This window comes from Aedes aegypti, unplaced genomic scaffold, assembly GCF_002204515.2.
Source record: "Aedes aegypti strain LVP_AGWG unplaced genomic scaffold, AaegL5.0 Primary Assembly AGWG_AaegL5_hic_scaff_378_PBJ_arrow, whole genome shotgun sequence".
Taxonomy (NCBI): domain Eukaryota; kingdom Metazoa; phylum Arthropoda; class Insecta; order Diptera; family Culicidae; genus Aedes; species Aedes aegypti.
The window spans coordinates 1-17,501 of record NW_018736043.1 but is presented as its reverse complement, the minus strand read 5'-3'; the positions used below and the strand labels follow the sequence as shown (position 1 = coordinate 17,501).

The following is a 17,501-nucleotide window of genomic DNA, read 5'->3' as shown; positions in this document are numbered from 1 at the left end:
ATTCTAAAAATAAAGAAAATATTTAATTTTCTCTCAAATTTTAATTCTTATAAGGTACCGCGGGGTAAGTGGGTAAATGGGGTAAGTGAAAATAATTTGCATAATTTACTAAATATGTGAATTAACGTTTTAAACTCATGTGTAAACCTTCGAGGCCATTCAGAACATTACGATAGGCGAGAGATTCCTGAGATTTTTCAACCATTATTGCATAATAGAACGAAAGATTGTTAACCTGTTAAATATAACTTCGTAACAAGTTGGCGGCGTGCAATCTTATTTTAATATTTTCAGCGGAAAAAAGTTGCGGAAAATAATTTTCTGTACCACTTCTAAGTTGTCCCCTCTGACAGTTTTAAACTGCAATAAAAAAAGTTTCAGAATTAATTCGACATAGAACTAAAAACAACTAAATTAAAACACCGTCTATTTTCCAATCACGTGGGGCAAGTGAAAAGTTTCTTATTAGAGATTGAATTTGTGTTTTCTCCTTAGGATACAAGGTTCGCAATTATCATAGCACGACAGAATGTGCTGATAATTCAAGAAACACTATACTCAAAGTGTTAAAAGCTATTATCATAGAACTTCTCTAAAAAGGGTTGCCAAATATTACGATATTAATATGTTTACTTTGGACAGCCGATTAAAAGGAAGTCGTTGATTGAAAACTTCCAATATAAGAGAACGCACGTAAATCTCGTGGAATGTCTATGTAAAGCTAGTTCAAAATATAAAAAAAATGGTATATAGGCGTATCCACATAAAAAAATTCTAAATACTTCATTGAAGTATTCCGTTTGATTTCTCCCGAAGAGCTATCCGACGTCATATCCGATTTTCTTGACAAATAAAGAGCGATGTAAATTCTACAGAGCAGAAATGCAATTGCTGTCCCATGATGTAAGAACTAACATTGGAAATGTTGCAGTTATAATGTTGTCGAATCATTTCAACAAACATAACTAAACAGAAGAAAATTCGAGTAACAAGAATAAAATTTTCTTTGCTTACATGTTACTTATGTTATTGTTCATTGGGAAGCCTTAACAAATGTTAAAGATAATAGAAATCATGAAAATAACTGTTAGTTTTTGAATTTATTGTTCAAAACGATAAACTTTTCACTTGCCCCACTTTTAGGGTAAGTGAAAAGTAAGGAGACGTTTTTCAAAAACTTTTTCTGGGCTTTTTTCTTAAATTTTTCATAAAAATAAATTTCAGCATACTGCTTATATTTGGTGGGAGTCAAGCTAAAAAATATACATGACCTCATTTGTTTTAATTTAAAGTCTCTAGGATTTGAAGAATCTCAACTATGCAAAATCCATTACCCACTTGCCCCACGGTACCTTACACCTAGTTTGGCCAGGATTCTCCTAATTTATACACTCTTATAAGAAATCAATGTATTTGGTCACTTTAGGAACCGAAGCTAAATCTCTGACCGAAACAGGTTCTGGTGACCTATATTGACCAGAAGAATTTCTAAGCAAAAAATGGTTTCAGCTTCAGGTTCTGATATTTTTTATACATAATGGGATTGAAAGCTTGCATTAGACGTATTTGCAGTATGTATTGGGCTTCTCATATATTTTTTAAAGATTTTTTTCTAGGCTGGCCAAAACTGCTGCAAGAAATTTTCCTGACGGGGAATTCCGGCTACAAAAAACGTTGCCTTTCATCTACTTGTTACGAGCCTCAACGATTCGTTTGCGGGAAGGGCGGTCCCAAAAGTTATACTTATGGTTTCCCCCGCAATTTGCGCATACAAACTAAACTTAGCGTGAGAAGAACCTCCGCAAATCATGCATTTAGAATTCATGCGACAATTTTTTGTTCAATGACCCCACTTTTGGCATCGACTCACAGTGGGCCGAATTAAAAAAATGTGGGATATGTGTTTTTGTGTTGAAACAATTGAGTTTTTAGCGTTTCATCATTTGTTGAGTACACTCGATTCTGTTTTTGCACGAGGGATGCAAAAAAAGATTTCAGTTCAAAATTTCAAAAACCGTGCAAAGAGAGTAACACCATTTCGCGAAAAAAAATCACTTAAAGTGATATACACTGAGAAAAAATAATAACTTTTTTATTTATTGTCAAAATTGAAAACTGTCTAAGCAAGTATTGTAGGCGACATCATTTCATGAAAGTTGGTGTAAATACATAAATATTTATTATCATAGAATTTGTAGTTTCTGCTCCGTGATTGACCAGAACAAACGAAATTGCTCAGAAATGCAAGGGTCAGGGTAATTTAGCATAAAGCCATTCGGAATAAGGTCACTTGACAAAATGCCATTTGGCATAATGGTCATTTGGCATCTTTGAAAAAAGGGATATAAGTAGGGTAATGACAAATGACCGTAATGCCCATACATTGTTATTTTGATAAATGACCTTTATGTCAAATAGCCTGCTCCCGAAATGCAATGTATGGGGCTTGGACATCAGCTAACCATGCTTAATGTGCACAAATTGGGGAGTTCAACATTTGAAGAAGGGTGGAAATGTTAGTTGGACAAACATTTTTACCACACACCTAGGAATTGAGTGCATCTCTACAGTTTTAATGAGAAGCATAATGTATTAGCGAAGGAACAGCATCTGGTAGTACCTTTTAGTTGATTAGATATATGGAGACGCATTTAAAGAAATAAACACTACTGACACGATGCGCAATGGTTGTTCATAAACGCACTACGCAAACAAAGAACTGGATATGACAAATCTTGATTTACCGCCCGCAGGAGCAAGCATTACTTCTGAGGCGGATTGAAGGTAGTATGTAACTCGGCATAGGGATTGTTAAAAGCTGGTCCAAAGAGTTTTAAAGCATTTAATGAATTTTCAAATTTTGTGTATAGTGTGTACCAGAGCCTACTCTGTTTTTAGTAGAAGTTGCTTATCATGAACAAGATAATGGCTGTGATATTCCCCACGCTCAAGAAATACGATCTCAAGTTTATCATATTTTACAATGACGTTTTTTAGTGTAAACGAATACGAATAAATACGACAGTAAGTATAATTTCTTCATAGAAAATGCCTAAATGCATAACAGGTAGTAGATATCAATTGTAGTGGATACTAGATCAGTACATAGTTTCTATTTATAATAGGGGATCGCATCAAGCCACAATCAAATGACACACTCCACATGATAATTAAAAAGAAGGTTTCGACTGATTTTACGCTGCTTTTAGGCGAACACATTCAGCCTGATTTACACTTGTGCGGACAATACACAACGGTGTATGGTGCGGTACGGGATATCACAAATCATACGTGGTAGATACTTAACTATTCGGACTACGTACTCATTCTTACGTTTCATTCGTTCGCTCGCTCGCTCGCTATACAAACTTTGTGTTGGGCGGATTTGGAACTGAAGCCAAGCTGTTTTACTCTGGCTTCAGACTAGAATTATTGAACTTTGCTCGGTTGGTGCAGCCCTAGTTCGAGGGCGGTAATTTCCGTTTGAGTTCCTCGTTCTGTTCCATCAGTGCTATGGCCATTGTTTTGTACTTTTCATACTTTGTCCGCAAAATCTCGTGATCCCCCTGAGAAAGATTCGGAAATTTTGTAAAATGCAATTAGAAAATTACAACAACAAAAATTAATAATAAAAACGTTAACTTACGTTTTGAATTGTCTTTTCCAGAGACTTGGCAGACTCGCATTTGCTTTGGTACAGCTTCTGTATCTGCAAACACTTATCTTCGGTCTCCTTGAGCTGTCGTTTCAGAATGGAAACCTCTTGCTGAACACTCTTGTTGGCATTGCAGCTCTCATTCTCCTTCTCTACGATGTTCTCGTTTAGACTGACGATTTGTTTGTTCCGCATCTGACAGACTCGCTTCATCGATTGATACTTCTCTTTTAGCTTTGCCAGCTCATCCTGGCACTCTTCAAGTCTTCTGGCTTGCTCTTGCTGCACCATGCTATTGACGGAAGCTCCTTCCTGTAGATCGTTCCTTTCCGTACCCACGGCCTTATCGCTTCGTAGCGACTTTAACCCGTTGCTGCTTAGCACATACGTTGCAACGCTTGTCAGTGCGCTTCAATTCCTGATCCAGGGACGAGGAAAGGGTGCAGAGCTCGTGTTGCAGCTTATTGATCTGGGACTCGCGTTCTCTGACAAGCTGTCGCAGCTCAACGACATCGTTTTTGAAGCGGTTGGGCATCATCTTGTGAGTGTTCAGCTGGCATTCCTTGACTAGTAGTTGTTTACGCATTTCCTTGATCTGCGCATCCATTTCGCGACAAGCACAATCCGCAGCTAACATTGAACGAAAAAATCAATGAGTATTACAGAATTGATCATAAAAGTATTGAAACAAATAAAAAAACAGTAATTAAAAATTATTTTCTCGATAATTCTATAAGTCAATGGTTTCTTGAATATCGTGTTATACGGAAATTCGACTGCAATACATATTTACAGTGGCAACCTTCACTGAATTTTCATTTTGAAATTGCCGCTTTTAACGGTTTTCCTGGAATATTTATTTTTTTTTCCCCCGTTTTTTATTGCTTCATAAATAGCAACCATTTCAAATATCTAAACTGGTTGTCCGACATTTCGCGGGTAAACCATTCCGCGGTCAACCATTTCGCGGTTTTGTATCATTTAGCGGTTTACCGTTTTGCGATTAGTACCATTTCGCGGTATGCCATTTCGCGGTCTATACCATTTCGCGGTTTGGTTTTTCCTACGAGTTGCACTGAAAATTGTTGGCATTATCATCGATAACATTTTCATCGGTGATTTACCCTTCTTTCGAAAACAGGCAGTCCTTAAAATGGCACTGTTAAGATATATCAAACATCTCAGTACAAACCGCGTAACGGTGCACCGCGAAATGGTACTGACTGCGAAATGACATGCCGCCAAATGTTACTATCCGCGAAATGTCGTACCGCAAATTGGCAAACCGCGAAATGGTACACCGCGAAGTGGATCACCCCGCAAAATGTTATACAATCATCTAAACTTCTGATTTTTTCCTTCCTGCACAAATAAAGGGCAAGAGCAATACTATTTTAGCTAGCTTCTGATTCAGGGTTTGATGTTGAATATTTTGAACATAAGAGTGTCTCATGTGAAAAATCTTATAAAACTTACAGCTAGGATCCGTCATGATTTCCTTGTCACGGGTATCGAACAGACCGCCACGACGATCATCGTGGGTGCTCTGTCGTCGTGATTTTCGATCCTTGTCGGCTATCCTTCGCAGATCGTCCATCTCCATGACCAAGTTTTGATGTTTCATCCGCAGTTCGTCGTTCTGGCGCTGTAACGACCGATGCCGGTTATGGTGTCCTCGTACACAACTTCGTACCGCGTGATCTTCTCTTTCAGTTCTACGATTTGGGTTTCTTTCTCCTGGAAACTGGATTCGTGACTGAAACGATAAAGGATTCATTAATTTCCCTTCATTTCTCGAACTTTCATCAAACATTACCGCATTGTAGAGATTTCTTCTCGCAGATTATTGCACTCCACTTCCATGTGTTTCAGCTCGTCGATTCTGTCCTGTAACTGTTTAGTTTTGAACACGTGAACCTTTTGCATCTCATTCAACTGCTTCAGCAAATCTTCGTTCTCCTTCCGAAGAGCCTGAGCAACCTTGCCATCTCCAAGCGAGGGCCGACCATCCGGCTGAAGCGAAAACGACCCTTGTCTGACGTCTTCCAACTCCTTTTCCAGTCGCTCCACATTAAGCTTCTCTTGCTGGTAGAGTTTTTCCAGCCGTTCCACTTCGTCGGCATGTTTGATCGACGCTTCTGAATTTACCTTCAGTTGCTTCTCCAGCTCGTCTTGACGCTCGGTGAAGCGCTGAATCGTGCTCATCAGCGACGGTATCTGAAACGTTTACGTGATCATTAAAATCTTTAGTCTATCGGTGATCACATGAAATTCAGATAACGATCAACATTATTTTCATAAACCTAGCACTCATTACAAAGGGTCTGGGTCACTTTTGGAGATTTGGCCATACCAGTTGAGATTTCCATTGAAATTTCGGTTTAGCTGTTAAGGAATTCTGGGATTTCAATAAGCAATTCGAAATATCTGCAATATATCTCTGGAATTTTGTGTTTGTAGTTCCGGATTTTCAGATACCTATTCTAAATAAATATGGGAATCTCAGAAATAATAAAAAAAAAAAATGAAATTCCGGCGGATGGAATCATGTGGAAATCTTTGAAACTCCGATCGCAATATTTGGGATTCTTAAGGATTATGTCTAGATTCTGTAGGGATTCCTGCATGGGGTTCATAGAATCTCGATAGTAATTTTTTGGTGTTTCTGCCTAAAAGTTTTAGATTCTATTTGATAATCTTTTGGATTCCATAGCTAATCTTTGGAATTCTATGTATAATTCTTTTGAATATTGGTAAAAATCTTCGGGAATTCTTGGCGATGTCAGTAAGAATCTTTTAGATTTCGTTGGAAATATTGAAGTTTTAGCGGGACTCTAGACGAATCGAATCAGATAACTATTGTGCATTTGAAATAAATCATATTATATTGATTACATGCTTGAAACCCTTTTTGTATAGAAATAGTCGTTCAAAGTTCGGGAGAGAAGCTGTGTTTAAGCGGAAAAAATGCCTGGCTCATTTAGTTGTATTTTAAGTGTGATTCAAGGAAATTATTTCTTGCAAAATCGCAAAAATCTCATTATACCATACAGGAACTGTTCAAAAACAATATATTGTACTGTTAATTGTGATTGTCATTTTACAATATACTGTATTGTATTTTCAATATATTGAATGGTACTGTTACAATACATTGTATTGTTTTTTATTGTATTTTATATCCGGGTACAGGTAGTGAACTGCCCATATTCGCATAAATGCCCCATATATTCAGAAAATCCCTATGGGATAATAGAACGATTATACGAATAGGAGCAGTTATGTTTGTATCACTTTCGTTCATAGCGTATGTTTGATGATTTTCTACTAACTTTTTGCTAGCTAGCCTCGGAGTCTACTACCATGATTTAAGACTACTCATCGATATAATTGACATTTTCTGAGGTATTCTGGAATTTTCAAGGATATTCTGCGTCAATAGGCATAAAAAGCCTTTTCTTTTTCTTTTCAAAAATAATGCTTTTTTATGCAAAAGTTAACAAAATACATCGGATTGTTCAAGGAATTTTGGAAACCAGAACATGGACCTGTTAAATAAAGACGGATGGTAGGGACAGGGATACCATCGAAACAACAATAATCCCAAATTTATAGAACCATTTAAAAATCTTGAGACCAGAAACTTTACCACAGAATAATTAGGTATCCTGAAATCTCAAGAATCCCAGAAATTTAATTTTAGGGTAAACTACACCTATTACAAGGTGTCTACTCAAAAATCAAAATCAAAATGAAATTCCCTAAGTATTTCCAGGTTTTTCCAGATTTGAAAAATAAATCCATATTCAAGAAATTTTCCAAAAATTCATTGACGAAATTTGAAGTATTTTCATTCTATAAAATTAATCATTTATTTCAAGATAGGGAGTTAGGCATGAGACACTTTAAAAATAAATTTGCAAGTATTTTTCACTGAAAAAAAACAAACAAAATTTAGCGTTAGCATTAGCGTAGTTACGGTATACTTCGTAGATTGGATACTAGCAACATTCATGTTTCTTTTTAATAATCTCATCCTGACTACTTTCAAGAACAAGGCAAGGGAAAGGTATATTCAAATCATAAACAAGAATACTAAAAGCATGAATATCGCTATTCCCGGCCACGCCCATCTTTACCGTAATTGGGATTAGGGAAGGAAATGTTGATGTAGCACTTACTTAATGAGGAGGCCACCGACTCAGCGACACCCTCATAAGTGCTACGGAGTTGGAGGTTGGGGAAGGTATATTGTCAGGATTCGCCTAGAAGCTGGCGGATAGACCATTAATATTTGTTTTTTAAGCGTTTTCAAATTAATCTTTTGAATGCCGGCAATCAAAGAGAAAACAATAGCTTTTTATAGTATTAAATAGTATTTCGCGAATGCTTGTCGATTGTGCAGTAATATTTTTGCTCAATAACCAGTAAAAAGCAAAAACCGATCCCTCCAGGTCATCGGATGTATTAAAATAACGATACGCGTTAAAAAAATCACGCCAATTGAAAAACAGTACTGTGCCCATTAAGACAGTTTCACAAAAATCAAAATGTCTGGGATTCAACCAGTCACCCCCTTGTCCTAGTTGCAATACTAAAACAAACTACCAGGACAAATTTTCACCCATTTGGAGAAGATTAGGAGGTGCCTCAAGTCGAATTTGTGTTTTTTGGCTATTTTTTACATTCAAAAAATTCTAACGAGGAATTTGGAAAAACGAAAATCAAAATAAATACCACTAGTTGAACGTATTATTAGTACTTTACAACTTTTGAGGAACACTGTATGCCGATTAGAGATGGTTTTGACCTCATTAAATTGATTTCTGTTCATTAAAGTACCTGTAAAACATACATTTCTCTACAGTTTTTGTTCTACGAGATTCTTTAACCTCATGCCTAATCATTAAAAGTTCAACCGTAGTATCATTCCATTATCATTTCTGAACATTATTGGTAGTACATCATCCGAAATTACAGATAAATTGTAAAAATTCATCGGGAATACGATATTCCTCATTCCCCTGCATTTAGAGCTGCTGCCACTATGCGTGCAATTGCTGACATGTTACAGGAATTGAACATAGTAGCTTTGTTTTTCAATGATGGATGATGATTGAAGAAAACATCTAGCAAATTGTCATCAACGCAGTCGTGTTTCAAACAACATTCGCATTTGATGCCAAGCAATTACACATGTGATATAGCCCCGAGGTCAAGCTTCTCGACTACCGATCTTGAGGATCGGAGTTCAATTATGATTCTTTTTTTCGAGTGAAACCAATGTTATTATATGGCAGCATAGAAAAAAGGACTAAAGGCGCAAATCACTACTTGAGCGTTTCTCTTCATTCACTTAGGAGTGGGAGATTTTTATGAGTCCTATTGATTAATGTCGTTTTCGATTATTCCCGAGGTGCACCGCGCGAGTGTAACAATTGGACACCGGAAAATAGAACGGTTTCGGTGCAATATTTTGGACAGCGTATGATGGTGTTAGTGAAGGCGTCAATCAAAACAAACGTCATTTTTTTAAACAGAAACAGCTTGTTTCCGTTATTCAAGATGTGATGTAAGAGATTCGAAACATTAGATTCTTTTCTGTTTTGGATACACTGATAAAAATCCACACGCTCGATCGTGTGTGTTTAAAATTATGGATTGATTCATGAACGTCCATATCGATTTGCTATGATTTTCTTGCAAACTTCGTGTGTGTTACACATTAAATCCTGTGTTTTGCTTCATGGATTGATTCATCAACCGACAACAGGGATTCCATATTTTTTCCACATAAGTTCCCGAAGCTTTCTTTCAGATTCGTATGTGTCAACCTGATGGACGCATAGATCATCACCCCAACACGGATTCAGTGTGTTTGCTTATGGTTATCTTGTGTCATAATCATCATTGTTCAAGTTGGTCGATTCATTGATTTGCGCAATGAGATTGTTATGATGAAATCCATGAGCTATGCTATCGATTTCCATGTTCAAAGCTTCTAAATTGTTTGTGATAACCCATGGATGCATAGTGAACTGAATTGCGGTTGGACCTCGTGTCGAACGACAGTCAGATCATCATGCTTCCAAAGAGAAGTAGCAAATTTCGAAGCTGAAAGTGTTAGATGAAAATTTGTGAATTCGATTTTTCTTTTATTAGTGAAATTGACCGATATACGAGAAAGTAGAATTTCTATAAGGAAACATTGATTATAATGTATAGTTTAATAGAAAAATCGGATTCCACTAACAGATTTTCCTTGGCTTTCAGTTTCGAAAAAAAGGAATGCTATCCCTGGCTTCCCAAATTATGGATTTGCGTGCCCGCTTCGTTGCTGGCTCACGAGTTTGAAAAAAAAAAACCAAGAGAGCTTGCGACAAAGCAGAGGAGCCTCGGATCCATATTTTGGGAGCAAAAGTTTTCTACCAAATTTCTTCTTTCAGTCCCATGATATTTATGTTCTAATCACACATGACTATCTGAAGCTTCTACATTTCGAATTCAATAAAGGCAAATCAGTTGGTTGTTCATGATTTAATATTTGGAAATTCATGTTTGTTTCACATGACAACCTAATGTTGATACACATGTTATTATACCGTGAAATCAATGATGAAATCCATATGGCTACCACACTCAAATCATGTGGTTTTTCCTCATTGCGCAAATCTTATAAGTAAAACACCACGACGCTTGACGTGTAGATTTTTCTCAGTGTAGTTTGTGAACGGTTTCCACAACACGTGGCTGAAAAACATTACTATGCCGTGGGCCAAAATAATTGTTGGTATATGAAATACATTTATTCTTTTTCTGGGAATTGATACCATGAATACATTTTTCATATTTCAGAATTTCATAGTTCAATACTGTATATGCCCTTGACTTCATCGATGTTCTCTCTTGTTCATAGCTTCGTCGAAAACGTATAGTTCCGCAATGTTTCTAGCTCACGATGAGAAATGTGAATCAGTTTTTTAATAATGCGAAGACAGCAACGGAAATCGATCATGACATTTAGAACAATAATGAAAAGTCAATGTTGATTTTGCAATCCGAGTTTAAAAATCCGAACATACAGCTTCGGCCGCTGCTGATTCTATTTTGTTGGCACCCATGAACAAATTTCAGAATATTTGACTGTAAAAATGTTTTCTATGTACTACTCACTTGTATACATGTAATATAAACAACCAAAAGAAGAATTCCATTTTCTGGTATAAGCCGTAAAAGTTCCTACTGATAAAAAAATCCTATTGATTGAAAAGCTATTCAAATATTCTGAAACAAATCACTTTCCTCCGCGCAGTCGAAAATGAGCTCAAATGAAGAATCTTGCTTACTCGTTACCGAAAACTAACAAAACCGATCAAAACAAGAACGCCATTGACAGCTTAGAACCCTGCATGTGTTGGGTAAAAAGAGTTGCACTACCTGCTACACCCAACTCGATCAGGGTGTAGGATTTTCTGCAACCGGTGGCCATCGGGTGTAAAAACGGTTGTGCTACCTGCGGAATAAAAGAACGGTTTGGGTGCAACTTTTGCTACACCGGTGGGAAAACGGTGCAGGCGGTACAAATAAAGAAAAACGACATAAGACTCAGCCACAAGATGCACTTTTGAACAATGAATCGTGATGAAATTTTTGGGCCTCAAGTCATTTGGCTCCATGGCAAAAAACAACACTCTAAAGGAACTCCCGTAATCAAACTCTGATCCTCAAGATCAGTAGTCGAGAAGCTTGACCTCGGGGCTATAACACATATGTAATTGCTTGGCATCAAATGAGAATGTTGTTTGAAACACGACTGCGTTGATGACATTTGATAGCTGTTTTCTTCAATCATCATTCCATCATTGAAAAAGCAAAGCTACTATGTTCAATTCTGTAACATGTCAGCAATTGCGCCATATTGGCAGCAGCTCTAAATGCAGGGGAATGAAGAATATCGTATTCCCGATGGAATTTTTACAATTATCTGTAATTCGGATACAAAAATGATGTACTACAATAATGTTCAGAAATGACAAAGGAATGATACTACGGTTTGAACTTTTATGATTAGGCATGAGGTGAAGAATCTCGGTAGAACAAAAACTGTAGAAGAAATGTATGTTTTACAGGTACTTAATGAACAGAAATCAATTTAATGAGGTCAAACCATCTCTAATCGTCATACAGTGTTCTCAAAAGTTGTAAAGTACTAATACGTTCAACTAGTGGTATTTATTTTGATTTTTCGTTTTTCCAAATTCTCGTTAGAATTTTTTGAATGTAAAAAATAGCCAAAAAAACACAAATTCGACTTGAGGCACTTCCTAATCTTCTCCAAATTGTATGAAAATTTGTCTGATAGTTTGTTTTAGTATTGCAACTAGGACTAGGGGGTGACTGGTTGAATCCCAGACATTTTGATTTTTTGTGAAACTGTCTAGTGCCCATTGAAAAACTGTACTGGGTAGTACTGTATTTTTAGATAATCGAAAAACGAAAGGAAGCGCGTTCGAACTAAACACCCTAGGATAACACAGTCGGTTTTTCTGCTCAAGATTATACGAAAAGCAGAATCGATCCCTCCAGGGTCATCGAACGGTTTAAAAAGCATCCACAACCGATTGATAGTTGCGTAACAGCCGCCCGGACAGAATGCGCAATCTGAACATAATTATCAAACTCCGAAAATAACATTTTCCGTTCAAGAAACGATCAGAAGTTCCACGACGCGGACAAAAACGATCCGGAAGGCTCACAAAAGAAAAAGTATCATACTGGAACAAACTCACCGGATTGATTCTCTAAATTTATGTGCTGCCTGTCACTTCCGGATGGTTCGGTGAACTTAGGGCAGCCAAAAACCAACAGTACTGAGACACAAATCAAACAAAATCACTTTTTCATTTTTCACTTTTCACTATTCCATTTCTGAATGTAAAAACTGTCCTGCTTGGGCTTCACAAAGCACTACCCTTAAAAAAAAAAACAAACAAAATTTACACGAAAACCAAGAAAGCTTATCGAATGATCTGAAAGTGCCTTTAATTATCAGATATGAAAAAATACTCTATTCGAACTTAAAACGTACAAATTAGCGGGGTACAAATTAAAAAGTGGTCAGATTAAATGTGGGTCAAATCAACGTACCCCCGGTAGGCCCTATCTGTCAAGATAACAACATATTAGAGTATTTGCTCGTCTTACTAGTGATTTTAGTGGATCTAACCCGTTTGGCATAAAGTTGTTTGGCATAAAGGTCGTTTGGCATAACAGCCGTTGGCATAATTGTGAAAAACATGAAATTTGATCAAATTTCTTCCAATTAAGCAAAGAGATGTTGATAAACTGCTCGCGAACGAACATTCCGTTGTCAGTTATTGATTAGACATACTTCTCATACTCTTTTTTAAGGAAACCAATATATAGTGAAGCTTTTTTTTAGAATTGCATCATACATAACTTTTGGGGCCATTGTGTCCGGAATATTATAGCACATTTTACAAAAATGTGTCCAACGCCTAAAATCTTCTTCTTCTTTCTAGCGTTACGTTCTAAACTGGGACAAAGCCTGCTTCTCAGATAAGTGTTCTTATGAGCACTTTCCAGTGGCGATTCCCTAACCTCAAATCTACCTGTTCCACGCATAGAAATTCTTGAATTTTTTCAGCAATAAATTTGCATGTAATGAGAAGAGATTTGTTAGAAAGGACGATTTCAATAATTAACTTTTTGATTTATAATATAAATTAACCGCCAATAGTTATTTTTAGAGTCGTAGAACAGGTAAAAATTGAGGTTACGAATCGCCACTGGCACTTTCACAGTTATTAACTGACAGCTTTATTTGCCGATTGGACCATTTTTGCATGTGTATATCGTGTGGCAGGTACGAAGATACTTCTATGCCCTGGGAATCGAGAAAATTTCCTTTACGAAACGATCCTCGACCAGCGGGATTCGAACCCACGACCCTCAGCATGGTCATGCTGAATAGCTGCGCGTTTACCCACTACGGCTATCTGGGCCCTATATGCCTAAAATATGCCATGCTATTTAAAAAAAAAGAAGGAACATGATATTTTATGACGCATCTTATGGTCCTGGATTTTACTTGTACCTTTGCAGTATTTTCTTTATTAAAGTATGCCAAAACGACCATTATGCCAAAACGATTATTATGGCAAACAACTGTTATGCCAAACGACTTTATGCCAAACGGCATTATGCCAAATGGCATTATGCCTATGACATTAAGCCAAACAGTGTAGACCCGATTTTAGTATTTCATTTTTTGCAAAAGTTTCAATTAGTAGTTTAGAACTGAGAACGTGTACTTGCTCAACTTGACTTTCATTGTCTAAACATGTTTTATGCTGAAAAATAAGAATGGACTAAACAATATATTACCGAACATCGCAAGTAGCGTTTGATAGTGGCGCCAGCAAATTTTTTTTTGGTTGGAAACATTTTGTGTCGAAAAAAAGGAAATATTCTACCATATAATACTAATTTAAAATAATATCCCTAATTGTGGCCGAAATTCCCTGAGAATTCCAGGTTTTTCCAGATAGTAGATACCCGGTATTAAATATCTAGGAAATACTTGAAAACCAGAATTCGTTCCAACCCCTAATAAAATATAATGTATAAAATATACTGTGTTCTTCCATAAACACTGTGATTTATTATGGCTTGGTTAGCATGCCTTCAAAAATATAAAATGTAAATAGACCTTTCTGAAATAACCGTTTGATTGACGTGAAATAACCTTTGCTCGTTAATCTAGGAGTATGATTTTCCCCCTTCGTGTCTACACCATAAAAATACTGTTCGCTCACCTGATTGTTGCAATAATCCAGCACCTTGATTTTTCAGCCACCAACTCTTCCCTAACTTTCCTCATTTCGGAATCATGCTGCTCGGCCATTTGTCCTCTGGTAGTAGATTCGCTCTTGAGCTTTTCGTTCAGCTGATCGATTTCGGACTTATTTTTCCAGCAATAATTTTTCCAAAACTGCTCAGTTTGTCGTCACGAATTACCAGTTCCGCCCTGACGTTCGCCAGTTGCCGCTTTCCAGTTGGATGATTTTGCTTATCCACTAGAGATTTCTCTTGCAGTATATCGGTGTTGAATGTCGGTCAGACTATTGAATTTTTGCTGTACGGTTTGTAACTCCGATGTCAACGCATCCTTCACTCGTTCTAATTCGTCGATTTGGGTTCGAAGCTCGTTGGAAGGTTGTTTTTCTACTTTCAGGTTTTCATTGGAAGCAGTTTCCGCTTTTGTACATCTGTCGTTCTCTGTTTTCCAATTCTGTTATTTGGTTCTCCAATGATTCAATTTGACATTGAACCTCTTTTAACTGACAATCTTTTTCGTTCAGTTCTTTACTGAGGGGATTCTTGTTCAGCTACAGCCTCCTCAAGTTGTTTCCGCTGAAGTTCATTTTCTCTCTCCAAAGCACCAAGCTTATGCCTTTGTTCTTCGTTGCAAGCTTCCATATGTTTATGCTTCTCAGCCCATTCTTTTTCGACCTCAACAATCTGGTCACCATTAAGTTTTGCTGCAGCTAATTTTTCTTCCAGATTAATCACTTCTTCTGCCTTCTTTTCAATTTCTTTCTTAAATTGCTTAATTTCCAGCTCTAAGGTATCACGCAACTTCTCAACTTCTGTCCTACGTGATTCACATTCTACATTTCTCAAACTCCGTTTCAGCCAGCTGTTTTTCCAATCTTGAAACCTGGATGACTAATTGTCTCTAGTTCAACCTCCTTCTGCTTGATCAGCTCCCGCAGTGATTCACATTCCCCCTTTACAGCCACCACTTCTTCCAACAAGCCATTTTTCTCCGTTTCCAACGCATCCGATTTGATCTTGAGCTCTCCATTGCAGCTTTCAACATTTCTCAGTTTCTCAACCCACTCGCTTTCAGTTCTGCCAACACGTTTCGGACGCTTTCTTTCAGCGCTGCAGTCAGCTTCTCCTCCAATTGTTCAACCTCGTCAGTCTTACATTTCAACTCGTGCTGGAACGAGTCGTTTTCCTTCTTGGAATTGTTCCAACTTTCCGTTGTTCTCAGTCAACTGTTGCTGCAGATTGCCTAAATCCGTCTTCAGTGCTCGGACTTCCCGTTCCAGGTGCTCCCGGATGCTTGACGACTCTTCCATTTCGTTCTCTAAGGATTGCAGCTTTGCGAGAAGTTTACTTTTTTGTTCGCCTACATCGGTCAGCTCTGATTTCAAAGCATTGATTTGTCCGTTCAACGCTTCGTCTTTTTCTTGCAGTTCGCTTCGCAGATTATTGTTCTCATTCATGAGTAGTTGCCTTTCAGCTTCGTTGGCTTGGTCTTTGACCGTTATCATTTGCGATAGTTCATTGCAGAGACTTTCACATTTATCCTCAATTGACTGTTGTTCCAATTTGTGGGATTCGATTCGCTGTTCTAGGATCGCCTTCTCTTCCTTAAGGGCGGACAATTCCTCCAACGATTGCTGCAGTTTAATTTCCAGTTCTAGAGAACCATTTATTGCTACTTCATTATTCGCTTTTTCGTCTTTAAATGCTTTAATCTGCTGTAATAAAACGCATTTCTCTTCTTCCAGTGCAGACACATTATCGGACAGAAGTTGTAGTGTTTCTTCTTGCTTCTGTTTGGCATCTTGAAGACTGGCATATCGGTCATTCAGCTCGTTCAAGTCTTTCTCTAAACTTCGCATGGCATTTTCCTTATCTGTTTGCAAAGCTACAAACTTTCCATCCCACTCATTTTGATCTGTTTGCAATCCGTCGATTTGTTTCCTCAGATCGTCATTCTCCTGTTCGAGATCTTGCACTTTCCTTTCGATTTCTTCCAGATTGGGGAGTGCCTCGGAGAGATGATCTCGCTCTTCCTTGATCAACTCAAGGCTGCTTTCCAGTTTAGCTTTGATGTTTTCGCTCACCAACTCGACACCACTATTATCTTCTCGAACCATCTGTTCCTCCAGGCTGACAATCTTTGCGGAAAGCTCTTGGACTGCCACTGTTAGGTCATGGTTTTCCTCTTGCAGCTGTTTGAGCTTCAAATGTTGCTCTTCAAAGTGAGTTTGCAACTGCCCGTGTTTCTCTTGAGACTCTTCCATGGAACACAATTTACTTTCTAATTCCTTCTTAGCTTCCTCCAGGGCTTCGTTTCTTGCCTTCAACACTTCATATTCTGCTTTTAGTTGTTCAAGCTGTTCAGAAACACTTTCAAGCTGAGCGACTTGCTGGGTGGACTCTTCGAATTTTGCTTTGAATGGTAAAAGTGTTTCATTTTCTTCTTGAAGCTGAATGATGCGCATATGTGCTTCACTCAATTGGTTTTCAGTTGCCTTGTTCTTTTCGTGTAAAAGCTGAAGTTCGGTTTCAGTGTTTTTGTATGACTCTATCGTGTTGGAAGCCTCCTGCAACTTCTTTTGTAGATGTTCAATCTGTTCTTTGTAATTGTCAATGTCCTGAATATTATCCATCACTTGTGTGGACAGCTCATCATACTCAACTGTTAATTTTTCGAACTCTTCCTTCTTGCTTTGCAACACATCGTGCAAACTCTTCGACTTGGATTGCTCCTCTTCCAACTGTTTCACAAGCTCTTTCATATGACTATCAGTCTTGTTCAGCTTCTCGATCTCATTTTCATACTTCTTCAATAAAGCATTCATGTTTTTGTTTTCATCTTCTAGCAGTTTTAGTTGCTTTTTGAGTTCGCCATTTTCAATGGTCATGTCCAGCAGCTGACTGTTGCCGTTCTTGTAGATCACATTCGTGTTCCCTGTGTCATTTGTCAGAACTATTTTTGACGGCGACATTCGGTCTAGACTAT

General features: G+C 37.6%; 3 protein-coding genes across 3 annotated transcripts; all 3 read right to left on the bottom strand.

The window, feature by feature from the left end:
* Window positions 1–3,316: 3,316 nt before the first annotated feature.
* Window positions 3,317–5,252, bottom strand: LOC5565122. Its single transcript, XM_021856857.1, has 4 exons — window positions 5,132–5,252; window positions 4,087–4,285; window positions 3,647–4,028; window positions 3,317–3,566 (listed from the first exon to the last, which is right to left on the bottom strand). Exons 1-4 carry the CDS (start codon window positions 5,250–5,252, stop codon window positions 3,459–3,461), a joined length of 810 nt encoding a protein of 269 aa, XP_021712549.1. The 3' UTR covers window positions 3,317–3,458.
* LOC110681082 (protein CIP2A homolog) lies at window positions 4,238–7,689 on the bottom strand (the record flags this gene model as incomplete). The annotated part of the gene is made up of 4 exons (XM_021856856.1): window positions 4,238–4,285; window positions 5,132–5,411; window positions 5,472–5,766; window positions 7,665–7,689. Coding segments are annotated over 3 exons (456 nt in total), but the record flags the coding sequence as incomplete, so codon positions are not given.
* Window positions 7,690–15,425: 7,736 nt separating this feature from the next.
* On the bottom strand, window positions 15,426–17,495 carry LOC110681081 (putative leucine-rich repeat-containing protein DDB_G0290503). Its single transcript, XM_021856855.1, has one exon. It carries the CDS (start codon window positions 17,485–17,487, stop codon window positions 15,667–15,669), a length of 1,821 nt encoding a protein of 606 aa, XP_021712547.1. The 5' UTR covers window positions 17,488–17,495; the 3' UTR covers window positions 15,426–15,666.
* Window positions 17,496–17,501: the final 6 nt, after the last annotated feature.